General features: G+C 47.7%; 1 protein-coding gene across 5 annotated transcripts; it reads right to left on the bottom strand.

Annotated features, from left to right (window-relative positions):
• Positions 1–115: 115 nt before the first annotated feature.
• LOC149339412 (uncharacterized) lies at positions 116–20,791 on the bottom strand. 5 transcript variants are annotated; one of them, XM_089548200.1, is made up of 10 exons: positions 20,231–20,791; positions 17,752–17,826; positions 16,950–17,045; positions 14,968–15,509; positions 13,325–13,562; positions 10,902–10,975; positions 9,701–9,795; positions 3,843–4,108; positions 2,725–2,864; positions 116–327 (listed from the first exon to the last, which is right to left on the bottom strand). In XM_089548200.1, the coding sequence occupies exons 1-10, from the start codon at positions 20,343–20,345 to the stop codon at positions 163–165; spliced, it is 1,806 nt and encodes a 601-aa protein (XP_089404326.1). In that variant the 5' UTR covers positions 20,346–20,791; the 3' UTR covers positions 116–162. The 5 variants fall into 5 exon arrangements, with proteins under 5 accessions (XP_089404326.1, XP_089404328.1, XP_089404327.1 ...); XM_089548202.1 differs by having other exon boundaries at positions 13,325–13,532; XM_089548201.1 differs by having other exon boundaries at positions 16,950–17,024.
• Positions 20,792–26,730: the final 5,939 nt, after the last annotated feature.

The raw sequence follows: 26,730 nt of genomic DNA, 5'->3' as shown, positions 1-26,730 counted from the left end.
TTGCAAAAAAGGCTCACGAAGTATTAAATTTAGTGATCCCCGCTAGTACTTTGCTACGAACCCACATGCGTTTTCACATACGTGTACCCATGATTTCAAAGTGCCGAGGCGTAGGTATTGGTAATGACGTGAGTTTATTGTTCGTTCGATATGGGCCAATAATCATTGACTGACGGCATGTTCATAAATAAAATCGAGGAAGTGAGAGATGCGAGTGTAGATGCCAGGAACGCCTGGCTCCCCGCATTTGATGCCCCAGGAGATGACACCGATCAAGGTCCACTGCTTCGATTTTGTCTGCACCATCAGGGGACCTCCGGAGTCGCCCTGCAAAGACAAGTGGAGAGCGAATAAGTTACAGTTTCCAAATAATTCTTCATCGCACGAATTCAGCAGTGGAGAAGAGAGTTAATGCTGTAGCAAGAAAGATAGAAGCCAGAACTGCAACAGGAACAGCCAGTACTGCGCGCGAGGTTTGCGTTGTTGATCCGCCTAAAAGGATGCAAGTACCTTTTTTGCTTACACTAGTAAGATTAAGCAAGTGCAATTCATGATGAGACAAGCACTACAGCGGTAGGAGTTGACAAGCGTGAAGCGTAGCAACCATCAACGGTAAGAACCAAGTAAAACGACCACTTGTATGCTTTCCTGCCACTGTACCTTCTTACAGTTCACTACGTTTGAGAAAACCGCCGCACTCCTTGGCAATATCGGACGTACTCTTTCGATTATTTTATTTCACAATCTCCCAACAGTATGTAATATTTCTGCCAGCTTTTCTTTATTTATTTATTTATTTATTTATTTATTTATTTATTTATTTATTTATTTATTTATTTATTTATTTATTTATTTATTTATTTATTTATTTATTTCCTCAAAGGTCTCGGTTGAGACATTACATGAGGGAGTGGACGGTATCTGGCGAACAATGGTAAAAAATGTTAAGATGAAAGGTTGGCGATGCTCCGCTTGAATTCTAGGGGGTTGATGATAATGGCAACTTCGGTGGGCAGGTCATTCCAGTCTCATTCCAGTCATTCCAGTCTCTCATTGCAATAGACATTTATTAAAAAGGCTCATTTCCCGTTTGGACCTTCAACTCATTGTTCCAAGCGATGATTATAGCGGTAACAACTCTCCCTATTTTGATCGTGTCAACTCGCGTCGCTTCCTGCCGTTCTCGGGACGACGGGTGAAATTGTAACGAATGATCAGATTCAGACAACTTCGACACATTTGCTTTGCGTCTACACGACTTGCTGGAGAGAGAGAGAGAGACTCTTTAATGAAATGCAGAGAATTTAGCCGGCGTTTAAAAATCGCTGGCATGCTACTCTGCGTAGGAAGGGGAATTTGGGAGAAAAAGACAGAAGGAGAGAAGCGTGGAAGAGGTAAAAAAAAAAAACCCCGAAGATAAAATGCGGCCATGAAATGGGTACTAAGGATGCAATGGCGAGTATTGATGTAACCTATGGAATGATGGAGCGCATAGTCCGACAAATGGGCTGACGAAGTTCACTGCATGAAGAATGCATGAAGGTAACGTGCAAGTGAATTTAGAGCTTATCAAGATGTCCAATGTCTTTTAAATATGTAAACAGAAAGTTCATTGCAAGTCTCTGTTGCCTGAAGCAGGCTAAGGGACCTAAAACTTTGTCCATTGTTAGGGGCACTGGGCAGAGCTTCTGCATGCAATGTTCATAGTACGCACGCTCGTTAGCATACGCAGGGCACACAAGTAGGATATGTTCCACAGTTTCTATAGAGGCACAATTGTCACAATGCGGACTGTTCGTTTGTCCAAAACGGTATCGCAAGCCGTTTGTATATGCAGAATTCAGACGAAGTCGGTGATAAAGTGTTTCCAGTTGTCGAGGAATTCTGGGTGAGAGTCTTGATCTAAGATGTGGGTCGATTGAGTGAAGAAATTGGTACTGATGTGTCGGCAAACTCCAAAGCCGATACGTTTCTTCGTAAGTGCACATTGAAAGGAAGGCAAAGGCAACAACACAGCCCACTGAGCAAAGTTCAGCGGAGAGGTGTGCCACGCGGCGGTTGTCGGCAGTTTTTCTGGGTACTAATCCCAGGTCAGGAGGGCAAGCTGCCGGGCTAGTTGGTGATGCATGTTGCGAAGAAGTTGTGTTAACTTCTTCACAACTAACCCCAGCCGCTGTTAATATTTTGGTAGTTACATATGCTACAAAATATCTTTTTATCAGGTTACCATGCTTTTCATGTTGGCTTGCAGGTAGGTCACACGCAGCTAGACACTTGCGTTCATGTTTAAGTGAGCGAATCTCTTGCAAACCATCTCCTCAGTGCTGAACCGCGCCAATTTAAAACGAGGCGCTTCTGTTATGTTGGCTCAGTCATCAACACCTGTTTTCATCTTAGAGTTCTGCTATCAGTATTTGGTAGTCCTCTTTGCCATCTTCCTCACGCAACACTTCGGCCTATTTGAGGTGTGATCTTCCACTAATAAAACCAGCTGTCAGTTAAAGCTTGCGCGTGTGCGTATAGTTTTTCTCGTGTTCTGCGGCTGTTTCCTCTAAAAGATTTTACAATATCGATGTGCATCAACTTGCCCAAAAATACATTTCAATAATTAACCCCTGCCGAAGGTGTGGACAAGCGTGTTTAGTGCGATCCACTTTCAGTTAACGGTGAGTGTCTAGCTCGAACCTTGCCGCAAGCTCCGCCTCAAGTCCCGCTTTTTCTCACCTGGCAGGCGTCTCCCTCTCTTTTCTTTGCGCCAGCACAGAGAAAGACCTCAGTGATAGGTTGCGCGAATCGCTGGTTGCAGTCCGTGTTGTTCCACACGACAAGCTTGACTTCGCGCAGAATTTCGCTGTAAGGACCACCTGTAACGAGAGAAGGGTTCATTACATGTTCCTAGTCATTATTAGCTCTCCAGTACGTTGCCATTTATTTGCTTACGTTTTGCGTAATATTTCTCACGGTGATTTCACACATTCTGAAGTGAAAATCTAGGACACATTGCACAAGAAAAGTTCATGCAAGTTCTTGTGCACAATAACGGGATGAAGATGTGTGTAGAACCAGTTTCACAGTAAGACATATTCAACCTGAATACAAGCAGTTATAGCAGTAGTCATTATCTGCTTCCATCGCTCCTAAAGTAACGTTTGAGACCGTTAGGTAGAAATACCTGAGGGCAACTGCAACACGCGATTTTGCAACACTGGCGATCTCAAATACCAGTCGGAAGTCGTCGTTCAGTAAACGGCCTTGAGCTTGTATATGTTTTGTTCGGAAAGATTTTTAGAGCGTTAACTCTAATAGTCGCATTACTCAAGGTCGCGTTAGTATGAAACACAAACACAAGGTCATTCAAGTGGGATCAGCGGGTGGTACCATTGGTACACAGATTGTGGACCACCTAATTGGTGTAGAATGTTCGTAGTGCATCAAACGATTGAGCGCATTACGGAGCTTAAGATTAATGTCGAATCAAGACGTACGGCATCATAAGGATTCGCACCGACGACTTTTGGCTCCCCAAACCATGACTTCTTGAAACTTCAAACATCCATTACGGCCAAACTAACTGACGTAGGACATTCGAAGCGATGTTAAACGATTTGTCTTCTTGCGCTGTATACGTTGGCATAAAAAAAAATTAGATATCCGGATATAACGAAAAATTTGTACCGGATATAGCGAAGATGGCTTATGACGCAATATTCGTTCGATATTGATAATGTGCGATACTCATACGCTGCCTCAGCGTTTCCCTCTTTTTTTTTTCTTTTTTTAGCACACATAGTGAACTGGACGTAATGCTTTACTGTTTTTGAAAGAAAATACACAGTGCTCACCGAACGTCTGCGTCCCCCAGCCAGTGGCTACGGCGGTCTTGCCGAAGTATGTCTCTTCGGGGCGCTCGGGCAGGCACACCGGGCGAATGTACTCGTTGAACGTGACGGGCCTCTTGAGCCGCAGGACGGCGATGTCGTTCATGAACGTGTCCTTCTGGAAGTCAGGGTGCTGTCGGATGCGAGACACCTCGATGTCTCGCACGTTCACCGACGGTTCCTGGATGTTGTGGGCGCCTAGCCTGATGGTTATGTTGTTAGCTTTCAGCCTGCGAGGAACGACGGAGGCAAGCATGACGGAAGTGCGAGGCTATAGCGTGAACGGCTTCAGTTATTTTACTGCGATGGCAGAACCAGTGACAGTTGGCGAAATTTCGCCGTTTTCTGTGTGTGTGTATGGGGGACGGGAGGTGGCCCTTGGCACCCTCGATCCACATTCGCACCCCAGCTCCGCTGACCTTCAGACTCCAAAACCTCCATCCACCCACCCACCCAACCAGCTCTACCCACCAAAAAGTTTTCACCCATCACTAACCCACCTACCTCCGCCGTTCGAAAGGCCTACATCCACTAGAAGCCCATGCACCAGCTGAGCAAAAAAGTGACGGCGAAATCAAATTCAAACACGCCAGCCGCTCTCCATAGGCACCACCACCCACCACCTTCGCCCTTCAGAAAAATCCTGTCACGTGTGTGAAGCCTCGGCTTTGAGCAAAAGCATCCATTATATTAAAGGTATCATAGTAATGTCGAGTTTTTCCTCTGGCATTTCTTTTTCATTGTTCTCTTTGCCCAAGCAAGGGTCCACGTACAGTGATTAAAAATTTTTGTTCTGTCATATGTTGACAATTTTCCTCAGCGCTGAAACGTCGCCACGTCTTTTTGGTCGCCGCAGGGCACACAAAGAGGCGAAAGGTAGCGACGAAGGCAAAGGGCATAAAGTGCATGGGTTTATTGAAATCTCCCAATTTTTATAGGCGGCATTGAAACGTGAGAATCAAGAATTAATATGCGAACAAGTAACCCGCAATCAATCCTTTTTGAGTACATATTTTTTGTGTGTTATTTTTGGATATAAAAAGTTGTTTAGGTCAACTTATAAAGAGATAGAGACTGCTCTCAACGCTCTTTGAAATTTAAATAGCCGTTCGTGAACCTGAAGCGCGTTTATATCTTATAAGACAGAAGCTGGTTCGCACTGAACTCGGTTGTCAAATGAGCAATGGGTACGAAGGCTGTCCTCTTGAAAGGGTAAAAATAATTCCCAATATGTTTCCTTTCTTTTTTGAGCTCAAGCACTAATATTTTTAAGTATGTTTGGAGGTTATATCTAGCTGTGTTTCCACATATCTCTAAAAGCGCGAACTGACTTGAAAGTGTGCCTTTTCGCTAGATATACATATTCTCTCCGTACACAATCCAGCTCGTTTTGAATTCAATCTAAGTTGGCATGCTGTTTTTTTTTTTCTGGCTGCTGCTCACATTTTTTCCGTTCCCATGTCAGGGCCCTACTCGTACCTGAGCCTGGCATTGATTGATTGATTGAAAACATCTTTATTTATTCAGTATTTTCAGAACATGTGGGTGGGCCGCCTAGTCCGGTAGTCCATTGGCTGCTGCTGCTGCGGTGGCCCTCCCTACCAGCCAGTGCTGACGGTCAGGATCATCGCTGAGCAGAATAGCCTCCCACTGCTCCTCCGAGGGGTTGGGAATGGGGTCAAGTAAGGGATTAAATTGGCATGCCCACACCATATGGTAGAGGTTAGCTACCTCTCCACAGTGTGGGCACTGCGGAGAGTATAGTGTAGGGTACCACAGGTGTAATTTAGCTGGTGTTGGGTATGTGTTGGTTTGTAGTCTCCTAAGGGTGTTCTCTTCTAACTTATTGAGGGATTTGTGTGGTGTTGGGTACTCCTTTCTGGCTGTTCTGTACGGCGCGAGATTGTCAGTATACACCGCTAAACCTATCAGGTCACGGTACCCTTCATGGTCATCAGGGGGAGACGCCCGGTATAGAAGAGCTCGGGCATGCCTGTGAGCGGCTTCGTTTCCTCCTGGTAGTTCCAGGTGACCGGGAAACCAGATGATTGAGGCTTGGTTGGGTGGATGCTTAGTCAGCAATGACAACCCTGACTTATGAATTAATCCGGAATTGAAGTTGCGACAGGCGTTCTGGGAATCAGTGAGCACAACGGCGTTGGGGTTATATGCTACAGCTAATGCAATAGCTGCCTCCTCTGCGTGAGTGGGGTTAGATGTTTTCACCGAGGCGCAGTTCACCATCGACCCTGAAGGCGTTGAGACTACAATAGTCATGACTCCATTCTGTGGTCCTGCTGCGTCCACGTAAAGGGTGTTAGTCTGCTTGTCCCATTTCTTCTGCAGGGCTTCCCCTCTTGCCTTCCTCCTCTCGATGTTATATGCGGGATGCATATTCCGCGGAATGGGGTGCACGTTGATGCGTCTTCTTACATCGCGTGGGACCTCTTCCCTTTGGTCAATTGTATAGGGCTGATTAACATGGATCTTCTCGAGCAGTTCTCTGCCGGGTGTTGTGAGTGCGAGCCTATTGAGTTGTGAGAGCCATTGTGCTTCCCACATCTCTTTGAGGGTATTATGTATTCCTAGAGCCATGAGCTTGGCCGTTGGCGTGGAGTTCGGTAGCCCCAGTGCCGTCTTGTAGGCTTTCCTGATGAGTGTCTCCAACTTTTCAATTTCCGACCTGGAGAGGTTAAGGAATGCCGTCCCGTACATTATCCGCGAGATCACGAAAGCTTGCACTAAGCGGATGGTGTCCCTTTCCTTCATGCCATGGTGTTTATTTCTGATACGATGTATCATCCGGAGGATTTGCTCGGTGGATGTTGTAAGCTTCTTCATTGTGGTGGTGTTCTGTCGCCCCTGCGGGATATACTGCCCTAGGATCTTGATCTCCGTGGGTTTCTGTACTGGGTGGCTCTCTATATACACCGAGATGTTCTGCGCTAGGGGTGTCCTCGGGTTCTTCAGAATTAGCAACTCGGACTTTTCCGGCGCACACTGGAGGCCTCTCTCTCTGGCGTACCGGGCCACCGTGTCCGCTGCTGCTTGAAGACGCTCCTCGATCTCGGCGTCACTCCCCGAGTTGCACCAGACAGTGATATCATCCGCATACAATGTGTGTTTGATGCCGGGAATTTCGGAAAGAAGGCCTGGTAGATCTTTCATAGCCAAGTTGAACAAGAGGGGTGACAGTACCGCCCCTTGCGGAGTTCCCCTCGGGCCTAGAGTGATGGGATCTGATTTTATTCCACCGAAGTTTATAGTGGCTTGCCTGGCTGATAAGAAGTTTTTTATATAGTTGCAAAAACTAAAGGGTGTTGAGCTCAACTCAAATCAACCTAGGTAAATTGGTTTTTGAGGAAAGGAAATGGCGCAGTATCTGTCTCACATATCTCGGCGGACACCTGAACCGCGCCGTAAGGGAAGGGAGGAAGGTTGGAGTGAAGGAAGAAAGAGAGAAAGAGGCGCCGTAGTGGAGGTGCAGTCTTTGTCAAAAGTAACCAGGCTGCATGATTTGATTCTAGCTCGTACAGTGGAGCCCTTACAGCTTCCCTGAAACTGAAATGATCGTTAAAGGTAAGGACTGGGGGTCTCCTCACCTTCCAACACCTTTCGATCTTTATGAAAGCCACAAGGGCTCCACTATGCAAGCTAGAAGCAAACCATGCAGCCTGGTTACTTTTGACAAAGACGGTACCTCCTCTGCATAAGTTCAGAGCGTGGTGCTGTCATGCATTATCTGTTCTCGCTTCGGCGAGCGCGGCTTCGGCCGCTTCTTTTTGAGCAGCGTCCGCTCCGGCGGACGCAGTTGTTGCTGCGACGCGCGTCTTTTCTTTCCTTTTTCTCTTTCCTCTGATCTTTTAACTCTCCTCTATCTGCACGCGGCAGCGGTGGTGGCTTGGCTCGAGCCAGTAGCAGGCCCGTGCAATTTCCTCTTCATCCTTCTTTCAGTCACAACAACAACAACAACTGTCATGCATTCATTTATAGTGCAAGCTGTGAACCTCTCAATTGCGCAAGCACATGGTAATGCATTTATCGCTTGCGAAAAGAAAGGACCGGGATGTCTCTAGGGTCATAACCGGATCTTCATTGAGGTCTTCCTCTCTCTCAACCCAAGGAAGTCATGGAAATCCATGTGAACGTCGTCTTACACACTTATATAATTCGCTAGACAGTGCAGGGGACCTGACGACGTATATTCCAATTTACTCTCTTGCTCTCGCTCCATCACCATACGAAATAAAGGTTTAAAGAAAATCAACTGAAGTGGTTACAAGGTTTACCTGGGCAGTATGCGCTTATAAACTTTTGTTATCTTCAGTTATGTTGTTTATTTACCGGTACTTATAGCAATTCTAGCAAAAATCCTCGTTATTCTTATTGCAGGTTGCGCCTGATAAATGGCGTTGATTTGTTTGTGAGCAATCTTTTACCGGTACACATTTTGCCTGGGCTGGGCGTGCAGCTCAAGTTATTAAGCGTTAAAACGAAACACCTTGTTTTTTTTCTGCTCGTGATTAAGCGCATTTCCGCTCGCTGACGTTTCTTGTTAGTGTGATTCAGCGTTCCAAAAACTGCCCGCTGCCGCGCATTAGGTGTCAGGTACGTCTCGATCGTTGTAAACATAAGCTTTCCTCAGACACCCCACGAGGGCTTGAGTTCAAGGGCAGATAGCCTTCCCGCTGATGACTCTTTGAACGATGCCCTCGGCATGGTCGACTGGCGCTGTCCCAAGCGGCGCAAACGATGTGGGATACAATGTGTATCAGAAGTGTTTCCCCTTCGTACGGACGTTGAAGACGTCCTCAACGATCTCCCGCCGCGCAAAAGTGCTTATTTTCCTTCTATACGTCAATATTCTTGCTCTCTATTGTTGCCACTTTTTCCCCTACCAGGCCTGTTTCGTCGAGTTTCCGTGACATTCTCCGTTCAAGGTCGGTCAGCGCGGTACGAGTTGTTTACATTCTTCCAAAGGCTGGCCATTAGAATTGAGCGCGTTGCGGGATTCGCAAGTAACTGAATACGTGACCTCATGGGTGTTTTTCCGGACTGACTCGTGACGTCATGAAGTGACGCCGGGCCGGCTCGCCATCCGGATGTGGTGTTTAACCTGGAAGAGCTCATTTTTATGCCAGGCACGCAGCCATAGACCCCACATACGTAACAGGTTCTCGCTCCTTTCACAGCCTGCCGCTGAGCCTTTCTTCCTGCTGAAGATTAAAATGATTAACCACCGTTGGCGCTTAGTTACGCACGTCACTGATAAAAGTAGCACAATTAATTCTTACGCTATGAAAACGTGGACATCCCCACTGACGCATGTTAGAGCGTTAATATGTAATAGGTACTGAGCGCGAAGACAAAGACAACGAACGTTCCGGAACCATCCGGCATCGCTTCTCAGGTCAGGTTGTGGCTGTCGTAAGCGATAATTAAAGCCACGTGTGTAGATAACACAAGCAGTACTCATTCATCCACAAGTTGCACAATTCTCATGTGAAATAGTGTTCTGTGTTCTTTTCTTTTTCATTCATTCTAAGCAGTCCGTCTTGATAGAAATGAAAATTGGTTTTTGAGGAAAAGAAATGGCGCAGTAATTGCATCACATCTTGGCGGACACCCGAACCGCGCCCTAATGGAAGGGAAGAAGGTGGGAGTGAAAGCAGGAAGAGAAAAAGAGGTGCCGTAGTGGAGGGCTCCGGAATAATTTCGACCACCTGGGGATATTTAACGTGCAGTGACATCGCACAGCACACGGGCGCCTTTGTTTTTCACCTCTGACAATAGCCGAGTCGTATTTCTTCCTGGGCACTTACCCATCCGTGCAATGTGCTGCCGTGATGACGTATCTGTTGCTGATAAGGGCTCCGCCGCAGTAGTGTTCGCCTGTATCGCTTCTCATGAGGGCAGCCTGCATGATGAAAGCATATACGGTGCATCTTTCTTTTTCAAAACCCTCGCTCCGAAGCGACCACATTATTTTGTATCATGCGACATTCGAAAGGAGTTTATCTCGAATGAAATTAACCAAGCTCTATTGCCCACATTTAAAAAAATTGGAGCGTGGAAACGTTTCGTCCAAAACGATTCTCACCTCGCATGTGAGCAGTGTTCGACAGTATATTTATCGCGATGGGTGCCAGATTTTTCTTGATAGCTTTCTATAATTCCGCTTTCATAAAAAAAGAAAGAAAGCAGGGGACGCAATATTGAAAAATCGTTGTTCTGCCCCTGACTTTTTTTTTTGTTGTTGTGGTTGCATGTTGGGCCCTTAAAGACGCGCCTAATTATCCGTAAAGCTGTCCTTCATACAGACGCAAATGTTTAACCTGAGTGGTTTTGGTAAGCTTTAATACTCTGACGGTCAAATTGGAATTCACCGCACAAAAGGCAACGTTCGTTGCAAAGTCCGCATGACACTGTCATTCCGAACTCGGTTACTAATTTCAATACGCCTTCTACTTTGCGTATGCCTCGTACCTCTTAAGTTGAGCGGTAAGGATTGATAATAGAACTTCGTCAGCAAATATAGGACTTGTCACATGCAAAGGCTGAAATTTCTTCTGAAGATAGCAGAGCGTTAAATGCCCAAGAGAATTAAGCCGGCTTTTTTTCCTCTGAAATTTTTTTTTTTCGGGTTGTTGTTTTTGAACACCACTTGTGCTGCATATCTAACGCCCATGAAACTAGACTAATGTTGGTTACTAAGTTCCCTTCTTATAACTGAGTAAACAACGCTTTTCAGGGATTAATCTAATACACGTAATTAAATTGTGTCTGAGTGAGGTGTTACACATGTTAACACCGCAACATCTCCCATTCCGACACAATTAATTAGATTGAATTATTAACAACAGGTCCTGACCGCACATATTTCGGCGGAAACGAATTTAGTTGCGGGGAAAGAAATGGGTTGCGTAGAGAAGATCCGTTAGACGTGTGAGCGCCATGCGCTCTATGGTCTTCCCAACAAATGAGGTAAGGGAGGCGGGTCTGTGGTTTATTTTTCGTACTTACCATCCATGCCCATTTGTTCGGTTCGGCTTCGTTGCCTCCGATGATTCTCTTGTGGAGTGCGGGAATACCGCATGCTGTAACCAAAACAATGCATCATGCTTTCGGTCACTGCACATAGCAAAGTTGGTCAAAAGCATTCGGTTTGATTTCGAGCCTAACCCTTTGTTTTATATTTAGGCTTCAAATGTCTACAAAGCATACGCAGTTCGCCAAGTGGATTACGCTTACTGTATGAAAAGGGCCTCTCTAAATTTTATTTATAGATCCTCCTGCGCCAGCTGAATTTCACTTCTCCTGGCTTTCGGCCGCCCCGGAATTGACTCTTTTACAGCAAAAGACTGGCAATGCGCTGGAATTATACATACCTTATTCAACTCCATTTCTAATCCACTTGGCACTATTTCTATTCCTAGGCGAATTACTGAGCGAAAAACGCTGAGCTCTTCACCTTAAGTGATGTAGTACTACAGGTCGTAGCTTTCGAATCAACGTGTTCAGAAATGAGTGAAATGTGACGATGTTAGCGGCGCCCAGTCACCGCTTGTTGTTGTTTTTCATGATATACAGCTCGTTTTGCTTACGTCAGCAGAGTTGCTGCAGATTTTTGTGCTCGCTTCAATGCCTTTTATCATCGTGACTTCCTGGCCATTATATTTCGTTCCGAGAGCCGGTGCATCCGGCCTCCTTCCTGTGGGGTTTTTCGTTGCGTGTCGCTTGTGGGGAAACACTAGATTTCGGAACATTTTATTTTGTATTGCAAGAGCTAGTGCTGCCGCTCATGGATAATGCCAGAGGTACGAAGAAATCACACTTTTGTAAACAGGCGGAATGCCTCGGAGAAGTAGGGTATGATATGTACTGGCATTAAAAGCAACACGGCCGCCTCTACATCTAATGATCGACCATATTTGGGTTGGTGATAGCGATGGGCTTCAAACATTTCTAGCCCCCTACCCATCCTCTCTTCCTTCTCCGGTCCCCCTCCCCTGCCATCTTTTTCTCCCTTGGTAGAAAAAAAAGAAACGAATTGCCTCAAGATGCTTCTCGGCCTTTTCAAAAACTATACCTCAAGCTTGCTTGAAGCAAGTTTTTGATAACAAAGCTCACACGATAACGTGATAGAAGCAGCAGTCCACTCAGAGCGGTATCTTTCTTGCTAAATTTGTTTTCCACCCTACGCTTAGTGCAATCATTCTTAGTTGTTACTTAGTGATGTATACTGAGGCAATTATGTCCGAGGTGAAAATTAACAAAAAAATTGTTTTGTCTGGGTGGTTGTCCCCAGCACATCACTACTGGTGCTTGACTGCTGTCACCGACATCGTTTTGATCCCTTATTTTTTCTTCCGTCATCAAGCAACGCAGGTCGGTGACAGTAGTTGCCAGTATTTCCAAGTACGCGAGGATACGTTCATTCATTCAGAAAGAGATGAAATTGTGTACCCAGATGTGTCGGAAGTAATTGTCTATTGTTATTTGTAACAGGGAGAATTGTGCAGCCCTCTGGTTGTTGCTGCCTCGCCGGTAAGCAAACATTGACTCTTCTTTTTTTTTCTTTCTTTCTCTCACACTGGTATGTTCCCAGTCCTGTGTCGCTGTGTAAAAAGTGTCGTCCTGATTCAATTCTAGTCGACCTCCCTGCCTTTCTATCACTTCACATCTCCCATCTCTTCGCGAATGCTGAAGCAAAGGTTTGGTTTTAACTGTATAGGAACTTCAAGTGTACCTTATAGGAACCGTATACGACTGTTCTTAAAAATACACTAACTTAAACCGATTTCCGCTGAGCGACCGATTTTCGGTGCTGTGTACGTCGAGGAGTTTCCTGGACTTTTTTCCTCAGGAAAGCTTTTTTGGCTCGTATATGCTCTGCTACTCAGCTACGGAGCAGAAAAATTGAGGCTAATGAAAAGTTTTCAGCTTAAGTTAAAGACTACGCAGCGAGCTATGGAAAGAAACTGATAGGTGTAAAGTTAAGAAACCGGAAGCGGGCAGAGTGGGTCAGGGAACAAACGCTGGGGAATGACATCCTAGTTGAAATCAAGAGGAAGAAATGGGCTTGGGTAGGGCATGTAATGCGAAGGCAAGATAACCGCTAGTCCTTAAAGGCAATGAAGTGGATTCAAAGAAAAGGCAAGTGTAGCAGGGGCCGGCAGGAAGTTAGGTGGGCGGATGAGATTAAGAAATTTCCGGGAATGTGGTGGCCGCAGCTGGCAAAGGACAGGGTTAATTAGGGAGACACGGGAGAGGCCTTTGCCCTGCAGTGGGCGTTGGAATACTGGTGATGATGATGATAATATGCTTTGAAAGGATGAAAAGCCGGAAGAATTGGCCAACGTCCATTTTGCCCAGAAACAGCGGGGAAAAAAACGTTCACAACACTGGTGAAAGGAGGAGCCACGCTAGCGTATTTAGGGACTCACTTTGGCGGATCTCTTGCAGCTCAGGCGGAGGGGGCCTAGGCGGGTTCCTCTTCATATGCGAGTGCGGGCCCGAGTTGGGCCTGCCAGCAGGCCGGCTCGTAGTGCCCCGCTGCGTGGTGGTGGTGCCACTGCCAGCGCCTCCCTGCGGCCTGCCGCTGGGCTTGTTGCCGGGCCTGTTGCCGCTGTTGCCTGTAGACGACACGTGCCTCTTTCGCCGCATGAAAATTGTTTGTAGCAGCTGTATTTTGACGTCAACAAAAGAACGAAAAGTTGTGTGCATGCACTGAAGAGCGCGAGATATAGCTCACGCTGGTGTGCGGGCTATACTCTATATGAATATGGATGCGTCAAGTCACATCCCTTAAGTAAGCGTAAGTGACGGCGTTGGTTTCTTTCAGGCTTTACTTTCACCTCAGATCTTCGAGACAAAAGCGTTCAAGGAAGCGTAAAAACAGTGGCCAATGGTCTCAAATTTTCGAAGCCTGTAACCACTTGTATGATATTACCGCATTTGGTTCGATCGTCTTTCTTTAAAAGGCACTTTGAAATTGCTACGAAGCCAAAAAAATGCCTGGAATGAAATATTTCTTGACAAGCAAATCAATTCACTACTGTGGAAAAAATTAGCTCAGGAGACAATATTCCAACTTACATGTGGAGGAAATGTAAAACTGAATGTAGGACTAACAAAAAAGTGAACCTGCAGCTAAGCTGTTCTTAAGTTGCCACGTCACACTCGTCGTCGAGTTCACTGCAATAACGCTAACCCAGCACGCTTAGGCTTAGCATACACACATAGCTTTTCAACGACAATAGGTCGCAACATCAGTACACTTGGTCAAATGTTTAGGGGAATCCCCCAAGGTGGATTAGATTTGTAATAATAGAGTAATTACTACTCCACCTTGGGGGATTCCCCAAAACATTTTACCAACACAGTTCCCACTTCGAGTTATAGATCAATTCGCTATCGCCCTACCATGAGATTGCCGTCCCGGTTAGCTCAACTGGTAGAGCGACTGCTCCGGTGAAGCGGTGGTCCCGGGTTCCAACCCCGGACCAGGACGAATTTTATTTATCTACTCGCACTTTTAAAAAAAGCCTTCGCGTGACCCGGCCGCAGTTACGTTTGACCTTTAGCGGAGTGAATATGGGCGACCAACTCGCCCCTTCGGATAGCCCGGCTGCAGTTACGCCGCGCCGTGCACCTGTGGCGCTACTGCCGCTGTGACGTCATACCAGCTGTAGATTATGTTTTCTTTCTCTCAGTCGCAACAACATCAAAAACAAAATATAAAAAAATACCGAAGACGCTTTGAGTCGTCGCGCAGCGGCGGCCGGTAGCCACGCGTGACCTGTAGACGCTGCGCACTGCGTTCCTTCATTTAGAGGCGCTGCGCTTTTGCTTTCGCAACCTACCAGCTCAAGCAAAGCTAAGCCCCGCCAATTTTTCTTTAACTACGAAGTTTCTGAGAAAGCTGTATAGCTTTTTTTTGTTGCCGTATGGCTGCGCTCGGGTGGGTGTCAATGAGTAATTACTCCCTTATTACATATCAGTACGTTTTTAAACCATTATGTTCAATTCGTTAAAATTGCTCTGAGAAACACAAAAGAAGAAGGTTGAAACATATGCTACCACTTACATTGTCGGTGCCATGTCCGCCCCCGTTGTGAGGGTACAGCCCTTCATCGTGCTGCACCGGGTAGACGGGTCTTGAAGAGCTCGTCGTCACAACATGCACCGTCGAGTTTTTGGTCGGCCGCGGCGGGCTAGGGCTGAGGACGGTGGCGATAACGAAAGTGCCATCCGGTCTTCGCGGTATGTTCGTGTTCACCACAAACTCCGTGGGGCAGCACACGCCGATGTGGTCATTGTCTATAGCACACGTGTATTTGAGGAACACGTCCAGACTGTCTAGGAACACGGGCAACACGCACAGTCTGACTGGCGTACAGCAGCCCTTGGATCCGGTGGGTGTCAGGCAGGCGTGGTAGTCGGCACGGCTGTTGAACTGGGTCGAGCGCTCTAGAGACCGCTGCAGCTTGTCGACGAACCTGGTGACGACGATCTTGTCAGTGACCGGGCCTTGTCGGTGCGGGTGAGTCGCCGAAGGACGACTGGGAGCGCGAGCATATTGCTCTGGACTTGGAAGGTCCAAAGACGTCGAGATCCTGTCTTCGTGGGCTGTAAAAAAAAAAATAAAATAAAAAGAGCCGGATGACATGATTTTCAAAAATTGATGTTTGTGCGTAAATTACCTTCTTGAAACAGTGCAATTTTTTAAAGCATGCTTGAAACCGAGCCGCGAGTGATTCAACTGTGAATTTTCCTGTTAAATGTATTGATGCGCTCTAAGAAGATGGCCTGATTATCAATAATTCAGTCGCTTTCAAGTTTGCTTCACTGAGCTTAGCGCCTGTAGTGCGCAGTGTTACACTATAGCACTCAACCGAAGGCACACTGAGTGGCTTACCTTACGGTACAAATGACTTAGATAAACCTCTTTGTCTGAAACCTTCGCTTAGGTTTTCCGTCTTGGTCAATGCAATTCGCTGGCACTACAGCATAAAATATTTGTGGAATTATGCTATATCGTGTATAAATTAAAACCAGACATAGACAATGAAGCAGAGATTCATCAATCTGCATTTAAATATCTACTTGTGTGCGTTTAACGCTGGCGCTAAGAAAAGAACTTGGGCAATGTTAGTAATTGGTGCAGTCGAACCGGGAAATCGCGTAACATGGATTACATGCCAGCTCCCGAGCGCCAGTGTTCATGTTTTATTCTACATTGACAGTACGTGGGCTGACTTTGTTTAACATTCGAGGTCAGCTCTCCCAGCGACGCAAAAGGACAATCGTTTCCGCTGGAATTTGGAAGACTGTGTTTTAATGAAACGCAAAGAAATACCGATTCGAACGGAGACCTCAAAAACAGGGGCAGATTTAAAGGGGGAAAGGGAGATGCGGTCGTCTCCTCCTTCCCTCACTCTTCCCGAAGCGAGAAATTTTAAATACGAAAGCCATGCTGAAGCTCATTTTCGTGACGAAAAAATTAAAAGAAAGACATGGTTCCAATACCCCCAACCCTCCCAACCCAAACACACACACTCCAGACCACCCCCACCAAGAGTGACCGATAAGCCGGCCCTTCTCATGAAGACCTACGCTTTTGTATCACTACAACATGACTTTTCTTATACTTTGCGTCTCATACCACAAACACAAACTTGTTCTTGGCACCTTGTGTTTCATTCCCTTCAATGCGTGGCTTGCACATTTTCTTTTTTTCTTTTGCGATGGCCACGCATGTCATCCATTAGACTGGTGACCACGAGTCACCTGGTCAGCCCAAATTAGCTTAGTCATTTACAACGTCCTGCTGTTAAGAAAAAATGTCCCGCACGACACCTTAAAGGGAACAGAGACTGCTACGCTGCAACTACAGCCGCCCTCGTTTGTCCTGGGTGACTACCACTTAAATAGCAGCCAGCTCTTGACGCGTCTCGCTGTCACAGACGCAGCACTGCACGTCAAGGAATTGGACCCGTCTGCTATGCACCTGGATCACGTGCTGCTCATGCGATCGCGGCACCATCAACCGAATAACTGGCGTCTCACCTCTTGTTGGCTTCAGCCAGCCGGATGCAGTCTCGACGGTGCGCTCCGGTTCACTCTGCCTCCAGCCACCATGGTCTGCGGAGTCGAAAGAGGACACTGTAGTTAATAGAGAGAAGTCGACATATTGACATGTAGCAACACTAACCGAAGACAATAGCTGAAGGATAGAGAAACGGGCCGGTTTGGAGTGCGTTCACGACTTAGAGCGCAAAAACGATGGCGCAACAAGAAAAACAGAGGGTGACACAGGCGCTCGTGTCGTCCTAACTCCTTCACCTTTGACACTTCGCGCTCTAAGCCGCCAACAAAAATCTACGCCTCTGGGAACGACCAGGTTGAATACCATCTGCCTTCAGATAACACACAACCTTCGTCAGAAGTCCCCGGACCACGTCGCTTGCTTGTCGGCCTTATAGCGCACACCCCGTATAGCCCTTGCCGTATTACAACACTCATGGAGACAAAAAGGCATTGAAAACGGAGCACGAGACTTCTCATCCTGCAGTCATTTAGAGCTTCAGAAGGGCCATAAGCACTGCCCCTTTGATAAATGATGTGCTCTGAACGCTTTCGATTAGGGGCATTTCATTTGGTCCACTGTTTCTACACCTAACAAGCGGCCAAGGTGGTGTGCATATCATGGTGCACACCCTTGGGACAGTTTTCTTGGTTAGGTTATTTGTTCTGGCCTTGAAAAACAAAGCAGCCCTGCGCGTCAATCAAATGGGCCCGACTGCTATACATAAGGTAGCGTGCAGTGGCTGCAATCGCGGCTCCGTCAACGGAGTGACTGGCCACGCACCTGCTGTCGGCTTCGGCCAGCTTGATGCAATCTCGACGGTGTGCTCTGGTTCACCCGGACTCCAGCCACCACGGCCTGCGGAGTCGAAAGAGGACACGGGGACATGTGTCAATCCAGAAGAGTGACAGATTGGTGTGCCGGTTTGAATGGGCCGGTTGGGATGTGTTCACTGCTCTTTGGCACCAGCTGCAGCATCATTGCGGACTTGCCTCTCAACTATTTGGAATCGCATGCCTGCAAGCGGAATGTGATGACTAGCTCCGCTGTTGCCCGCCAGGTTGGTTCATTTTGGCGGCTTACTTCCCCACTTTAATTTCCCCATCATAAAGCTTTTACCTTCCTCAAAGATCAACCGCATGGTAAAAATGTGTAATTATCTTTAAAATCAAGAGTGTGGAGCGACTACTCTGCACAGGAAGACAGTAAAACACTACCAGAAGAGTTTAAGCTTATAGCACCTTGACGCACGACGTGGCTCTTATGAAATCAACCTTTCTATTCTTTTTAAGCCTTCTGCCTTTGTCTTCGAACAAGCATCGAAGAGCACAGAGGCCAGGTTGCGAGCTGCCGTGCGTTACCACAAGTCAAAAGAGGAAGAAGCTCATATTTATTTAAGAGCATAGTTCTCTATTTTTAACTTGAATTCATAAAATTCCGGCCAAACTTTGCTTGAAATGGCTGCTTGCTCCTTAAAGCTAGAGCCATAATATTAAAGTCCCGCCGCTGTAGCTCAAGGCTTTGGCGGTCGGCTGCTCAGGCCATAGTCGTTGGATCAAATACGAGCCTGCCGGCCGCGTTAAAAACGCGCGCTCGATAAAAAGCGCCAGGTGCCCGTAATTAATCCAGATCCCTCCAATACGGCTTCCTTCATAGTTCATGTCCAGTCGGGAAGTTAAGCATTACATACCGTGCCTTGATAATGAATGTAATAACTGTTCTGAAAGGCTTGGGATATAGATAACCTTGCGTAGATGGATCATCTGGCGTTGACGTTCTTGGGATGCCAAGTTTTCTACTCGACAGCAGTACCAGTTGCTCTGTTTCTGTAGCATACCTGGGACGAGCACAATTGAGGATTTTTCTTTTTTTTTTTTTGAAATGAGCCAAATCAAAACCCCGAACGTACGTTATGTTCTGCTGTAATTGCAAAAGTCGCCCATAAAACTTGGTTTTAAAAAAAAATATAAAAATCAAATGCGCCATATAACTAGTCTTTTAAAGCATGTCACGTAACAGCTTCCAAAGCTTTGCTGGGATAAAAAAACTTCCACATTTTTCTCGGTTTCTGTCACGGAGTATTTGGCTCATTTCGAAAAAAAAAAACATCTCAAGTACAGGGAAAAAAACTGAATAAAGGTATAGAACAAATTATGGGGACAGCAACTGATATAAGCGGGACAGCGCGACGGACCGGTTGTTTAAAATGTTGCGGCGTCTCAGTCGTAGCCTTGGGTTAACATCGTTGCGATCGCAATACGAGTTTTTGTAATCGATGCACAAGCAGCCGTATAATTTTAGTCCGTGTAAGGTACGGTAAATAGATGCGAACAAGAAATAAGGCGGCACTTGACAATGAACACAGCTATACCAACGGCACTGGGGGGCAAGTTCCTTCACTACAATGCGGTGAAGTCAAACATGCAGGAGAGGAGATCATGGTGAAGGAAAAACATTTAGCATAACATATACTCGTAGCATAACAAACAGCATAACAGTGCGCTTCATGAACGCGCCAGTTTTTTTTGTTTTGTTTTTGTCTACACTTCCTCTTCAGACATCGGAGACACGGCTACTGTCAAGTATTTCGTGCATTGCTCCCAAAGGCCAACTGTTATTCCGTGATTTGTAATCAGCTACTTACCCAAGGTATCAAATGCTCGCGAAAAGAACGCAACCGACGGTCGGTCACTGTGCACTTGTACTTTGCCACGACAAGCGCATTTCAGTGTAATCGAGGCGGCCGTTTGCACCCTGAATTTTTGATTGGAATCGATCGGTCACTGATTACATTTGTTTATCATAACAAACCGACGAAGTAACTGAATGGCATGACATGCTGCTGACCATACAAGGCCGATTACATGTTATTCACGAAGCCGCACTGTGCACAAGGTTGTTTCTGTCCGGCAGCTAATACCCGTATAAGCGTCTGATAATGACATTTGGTTGACGGCACGCACAGTGGGGGATTCCCGTATAGAGTACCACATTTCCCCACTTAAGCTTTTTTTCCTAGTTCCTGTTTTTCATATTGGAAAAAAGGGGGAGGGGGTGTGCACGTTAGTCCACAAGCAAGTTCGGTAAGAATCTCATCCGCTGCTCGCAATGCACAGAAGAATAAAGGAACATGTAGCGTATGAAGGAAAGCGAAACCATGCGAAAATATTGTAGAAATAGGTGGATCTAGTATGCAGCTATAGCGCAAGAAAAAGAACTCTAATAGCAGGTTTGGGAGGGTCAGGTTAAGGTTAGGTCTTACCTGACGTATAGGTCGGCTCGATGTCCGCCCTGTGCCAGACGTGTCCGACGGCGCAGAGTCCACTCATCAGTCCCCACAGCGCGAAGGCAGCAGCCACCAAAGCCACGCGAGCCATCACTGACGGTCCTCTTTCACAGTATCCTCCTGGACGAGCACGCGGCCGTACAACTGTGCACTGCAAACGGGGGTTGGAGGAGGGGCGGCCCGACCATCACCTCGCTCCGGGCGCCGGGGCGCCCAGCGAGCGGTCTCCCTCCCAGCTTTGCGGCATCTTCTCTTCGCGGGGTCGGCTGGAAGCTCGCGGCGTCGAACGTGCGCGACCTGTAGCCTCTGGCTGCGCGGCTGCTCCCGACGGACGCACGACCGGTCAAGTCAGCGGGCACCTCGCGGCGGGGTGCTTTTTCTTACCAAGGTCGCGAAGGATATCTCTCGCCTTTGCTCCCTCTCCTGTCTGTGTGTGCGTGAGTGCGACTGCGTGTGCCTTGCCGCAACGCGGTTTCCTCTGCCGGAGCCTTCTTCCTGAGCTGCCGCAGCCGCTGCTGCTTCTAGAATGGCAGCCACACACACACGTGTCCCCCCCGAACAGCGACTCTCTTTTCTCTTCGCTCTTCCATCTTTTTTTTCTTTTTACATTCAGCACTTGTTTGTGCCATCAATCCTCTCCCAAGCTGCACGTATATACTTCTCTTCGGGGGAAATCGCCAGCGTGCACGTGCTTGCCACGCGATTGTGAGATTCCCTTCCTTTCGTAACGAGCCCGCGTGCGAGTCACGTATCGCGCGGCCAGCGGAAATACGTCACGGGCAAAGCAGAGCCACCCTTTTGTGAAAGAGAGGAGGTGCCTGCCATCGTGCTGTTTTTCTTTGGTCTTCGAGTTGGATATCTCTCGAGCAGGCCGCTTTAATGAGCGCCGTTTCCTCGCCGACTGGCTTTGCCCCGGAACTGAGAAGGGCAAGGCCGGAACTGTTTCGAGCGGCAGCGGAAAGACGGAGATATCGGTGCGAGCGTAGCTCAGCGCACGGACGCCGAGAGCTTAACTGCGCGAAGTGTCTTGCCGTGTTGCACGCCCCTTGCTGGAGACCCGTCGACGTCAGGCGCAGAGACAGTGCGTGGGGTTTTGGGTTTTCTGGCTGCATTGCACAGCAGTTGGGTTCTGCACTGGTTAACAAGGATGCATTTGCAATACCTGTCTGATGAATGACTCCTGACAGCTTGCCGCGTGTTTAGCTATCTTTGCAATATCTGAAACCATAACATTCAATGAAAAAGAAGTGTCTTTATAGGAGTCCCTCGTAAAAATATTTGAGAACGAAGGGGGGGGGGGGGGGGGGGGGGGGGGTCTGTGCAACTTTTTTTCCCTAGCAACTAATCGGTGTGGTCCTGAAAGCCTTTTAGTAATCACGTCCTGAAGTTGCATAAGGCCCGGTTTCTACCAGTCAGGGCTGGTCAGGTTCAGGGAAGCTTGACTGTAGTGGTAAATATTAAGCTTTGATGAGCGTAGGTTTTCCTCTGTAATCTAATGGTGTTTCAGCCGCCTGCCCAGCCAACTTTGATTGGTGCATTAGAAACGTTCGGCTGGCAGAGATTCTCGTCGCAATTAATTTCCACGTGGACAGGGCACTCAGCCAATTATCTTGCAGAGACTGGCAATTTCCCCAAACTAAAACGAAACGTGACGTATATTGCCTGTGTTAGTCACTACTTTAGTTCTGCAGTGCGGAAGAAGGCCCAGAAATGATGTTATCTGCAGAGAACTGGTCTCGAGCCATCCCTGTCGAAAACACAATAGAAAATTTTCTGTCGTCACAACGTATATTTTGACCATGAATTTATAATAGCAGCAGAATTTTCCGTAGTATGTGCAGTCCATTGGCGTAGCGATAGAAATACCGAAACATAAGACGGAAAACTACCCCGGTACTGAAGAAAAATCCTACAACACAGAAAAATAATCCGTTGCGACAAAACGCATTGTTATATTTTGGAGAATATATTGTATCTTTATTCTTTTTTTCGACTGGGATGTCAATAACGGCACAACAGCCTCTCTCTCCTTCCATGCAAACATCCAGTTGATTCAGCATGCAAGGACCCTTCATGTCTCATTTTCTTTTTGGGACAAAAAAGAAGCTTACAAAAAGAACACTTTGCACAGAATTATATGCTTTTAAACCGTTCTGAAATCGCAAAGGAAAACAGCGCGAACTTAAAAATAGACAAGACACTGGCGCTGTGTCTTCGTGAAGTTTGCGCTGTTTTAGTTTGTGATGTACAATCTACTAGCTCGAGATATGTTATTCACATTGTGAAATGCAGTCATGGAAGGGCATTTGTCGCGGTCGAGCACTAACTACGCATAACAATACAATTGGTTTGGTTTGGTTTATGGGGGTTTAACGTCCCAAAGCGACTCAGGCTATTAGGGACGCCGTAGTGGAGGACTCCGGATAATTTCGACCACTTGGGGTTATTACGTGCACTGACATCGCACAGTACACGGGCCTCTAGAATTTCGCCTCCATCGAAATTCGGTCGCCGTGGCCGGGATCGAACCCGAGTCTTTCGGGTCAGCAGCCGAGAGCCCTAACCACTGAGCCACCGCGGCGGGCATAAAAATACAATTGTGCAACATACTAGCACCATTCAGTATGAGCATTTAGCATGGTTTATCGTTTAAGGGATTTAACGTGCCAAAGCGACTCAAGCAATGAGGGACGCCCTAGTGGAGGGCTCCGGACAATTTCGACCACCTGTGGTTATTTAACGTGCACTGACGTCGCACAGTACACAGGCCTCTAGCATTTCACCTCCACCGAAATTCGACCCCCGCGGCCGGGATCGAACCCGCGTCTTTCGGGTCAGCAGCCTAGTGCCATAACCACTGAGCCACCACGGACAACTTGAGACCCATCTCATTAACCTCGTGTGTGGGAAAGCTCATGGAGACGATGGTTCGGGATCGCCTCTCTCCATACATGGAGGGTAAGGGCCTCTTTGCAGACACTATGTTCGGGTTCCGCCCGCACATGTCTGCACAGGATGTCCTACTCCAACTACACAGGGACATAATACGACCCACAGCCATGCAACAAAACGACAAGGCCATTCTCGCCCTCGATCTTAAGGGGGCGTTTGACAATGTTAAACATGCCACCATACTCTCTAACTTGAACACCACTAACTGCGGGGCGAAGGTCTTCGCCTATGTCAGAGACTTCCTCTCTGCGCGTCAGGTACTCCTCCGGATCGAGGACGAGGAGTACGGCCCGTACTCTATGGGTACACGAGGTACACCACAGGGGGCGGTGTTATCACCGCTCCTTTTCAACATCGCCATGATGCACCTGCCCGGCCGACTGGCTCAGGTAGATGGCATAAAACACGCACTCTACGCAGACGACATTACAATCTGGACCACCGAGGGGAGCCTTGGGGAGATAGAGGACCGCCTTCAGCAGGCCGCCACCATAGTCGAAGCATATGCTGCCGACTGTGGTCTCCAATGTGCTCCCGCCAAATCAGAGCTTCTACACGTCAGGACAAACCACAAGGACAACACGTCTCTACACATATCTCTGTCAGGCGGTCCCATCAGAGAAGTGGCGGAGCTCCGGATCCTGGGTCTGTTCATCAATAACAAACTTAGGCCGGACTCTACTATAGCGAAACTCAAGAGCATAGGTGAACAGGTAGGGCGCATGATCCGCCGTGTTTCCAACAAGCGGGGTGGTCTGCGGGGCAGGGACGCGCTACGGCTCGCCTATGCCTTCGTGACCAGCCGGATCCTCTACGCCGTGCCGTACCTACGCACCACCAAACAACAAGACGAGCGCATTGACGCCATCATCAGGAAGGCAACAAAGCGAGCACTGGACCTTCCGGTGGCTACCTCCAACGCCAAACTGAAGGCGTTGGGAGTGGTAAACTCCTATCAGGAGTTGCGGGAGGCCCACCTCGTGAACCAATATACGCGGCTATCGCAGACGGTGCCTGGGCGCCGCCTGCTAAACCGCTTACACATCCAACACACATGCATACCAGAGGGGACGGAGAACATCCCGGTGCTGTGGCGCCACATGCTCTTGGTCGCTCCGCTCCCGCGTAACATGGACATGGTTTCACATGAAGGCAGACGACAAGCGCGGGTTCGCACGCTTGAGAGGCAATATGGGTATAAAGAGGGCGTCTATTACGTGGACATCACAGGGCCGTCGCCCTCAGGATTCTTCACGGCTGCCGTAGTCCACCGGGGAATGAATGTCGATGGGCTATCTTTTCGGGCCCCAAATTCAACACGAGCGGAGGAAGTCGCAATAGCTCTCGCTGCCGCCGATCCAAAATCGAAAACGGTTATTACAGACTCTCGCCGGGCCTGTGAACATTATCTTGCAGGCGAAATATCACCTCTGGCCTCGCAAATTCTAAGACGCGCTCTCGCCGATCCAACTCGCACAAAAGTGATCTGGGCTCCTGGCCACCAGGGTCTACGAGGCAATGAGGCCGCTGATGCGGCCGCCCGAGCGCTCACACACCGGGCTCCTCATCCTAGCTCTCATGGCTCAGAAGCTCATAAACCGCTTCTGCGGTTCCGCGAAATCCTAATTTATTATTGCGACAGCCACCGTCTCTACCCGGCACCTGCCAAGGGGCTGAGTAAGGCGGAGGAGCGAACTCTGCGGCGCCTGCAGACAGGAACCCTTCTCTGTCCTGCAATAGCAAAACACTTCGATCCGAACACAGATGGGCGCTGCCCGCACTGTGGAGAGATCTGCGATATCTTTCACATGGTGTGGGCATGTACTCAGAATCCTCACTTTCCCCCCTCCCCCACCCCCACCCGAGAGGTATGGGAGACTGCCCTCCTCAACTGCTCCACACTGGAGTCCCAAAGGGCTCTGGTCAAGCGGGCGCGAGACGGGGCCTCGTCATGCGGTGTCCCGGACTAAGGATACCGACCATGCAGCAGGGTTATTTATTTTTTTTTAACCCTCAAGCTCTCTTGATTAAAGTTTTTCACCACCACCACCACCACCACCACGGCGGCTTGAGCATTTAGCAGGAGGGATCAGTTCGAGAAGCGGATATTACAGCCAAAGAGCGACATGAAGTTTTCATGTCGCACTTTCTTGTCGAAAAAGCTGAGTCGCCACCTTGCGGCAAAGCAGAGAACCCTCCTTAGAGTAGTTGGCTGCTCGTGTCGCCTGTCCTAGCAGTGCATGCGCCGCATACGGTGCGCATTTCTGGTCTCTGTTTCTTTCGCGGTTTCAGTGTGCTCAGTTTTTACTTTTCTACCTCTTATACGAAAGAAGTGTGACCTAAGCCTAACGCTCTCATCACACGCTGCAATGGAGGCAATCACTGTTCATGGCCACGCGGTATCAGCGCATGCTCGGTCGGTTTTCGGCCCTTCAGTCTCTTCGCCATGGCCCGTTTCAACACACCGACTACGCGTTACTTGTCGCCTTAAAACAAACTACCAGGTTGCCATCGGCTATATAACTAAATGTGGCCGTCCGGCAGTTATATACCATCGTCGTTTATCCCCGCTTGGAGATTGCTGCCAAGCTTAATAAAGTTTGAACTGGTCATGTGGTATACTCTGCACGCATGATCAAGTTGTTTGAGTATTGTCTTCTCGTTATCTGAATAAAATCTCTATAAGGTATGAGGAATTCTCATGCTTACCCTTCCAATAGTTGGCACTTCCACGTATGATACTAGATTCTCCCAGCAGAGCTTAGAAATCAACTTTTCGGGTCTTTGCTTTTAACGAAGACATGTGAAGTGTTTTATATTCGTTGTTAAACTTTAAAGCTACTGCGCATCAGTCATATCGCAGCAGTGAGTAAATTCCGTCAGAACGAACTACGGAAACGTATGGGAATTCATTATGCCTTGCAGCTGGATGTCAACGATAATCTTGCTTAGTTCAAGCCAATAAATCGATACCATTGACACTATGGCAATATTTACATTCAGACCAGAGCTGTCTGCCGAGTAAGTCCATGTTTCTGGCAGGTAAAAATTAAAATATGAGCGACACGTCAGGCACGTTCGTCTGAATGCGGCGTATGATAGCGCAGAATACGCAGTGCGACTTATAGATTCCCTCGGGGCAGTGTTAATTTGACGAGAAGTTATTGGCGTTGATAGTGGCATGAACGTGATGACAATCGTTTGTTTAGGGACAGTGAATTAATGATGAAGGCTTTATTTCAGGAATCTGTTGGGAAAACATCGCAAAGATCATGTTCACATAAAAATTTAAATCATCAGTAGTTACCTAGGACCACACTCAATCCCCGACGACTACCCATCTGTAATTCTCAGCGTCTCCCTGACATTCGGTGGGTGAGCCCAAGGTCGCGAGATTGAATCCCTGCCACGATGCCTATGTGCTGACCGATGTCAATGGACTTTATGCTTACATAGGCGTTCTGTAGTTAGGGTCCATGCTTTTGTATTGTCGAGCGCTTTGTTTTAATGGATGCGGTGTGTAA

This window comes from Amblyomma mixtum, chromosome 6 (assembly GCF_055824585.1).
Source record: "Amblyomma mixtum isolate Tamu chromosome 6, ASM5582458v1, whole genome shotgun sequence".
Taxonomy (NCBI): Eukaryota; Metazoa; Arthropoda; class Arachnida; order Ixodida; family Ixodidae; genus Amblyomma; species Amblyomma mixtum.
The sequence above is the reverse complement of the archived record's forward strand: the minus strand, read 5'-3'. Positions and strand labels throughout refer to the sequence as shown.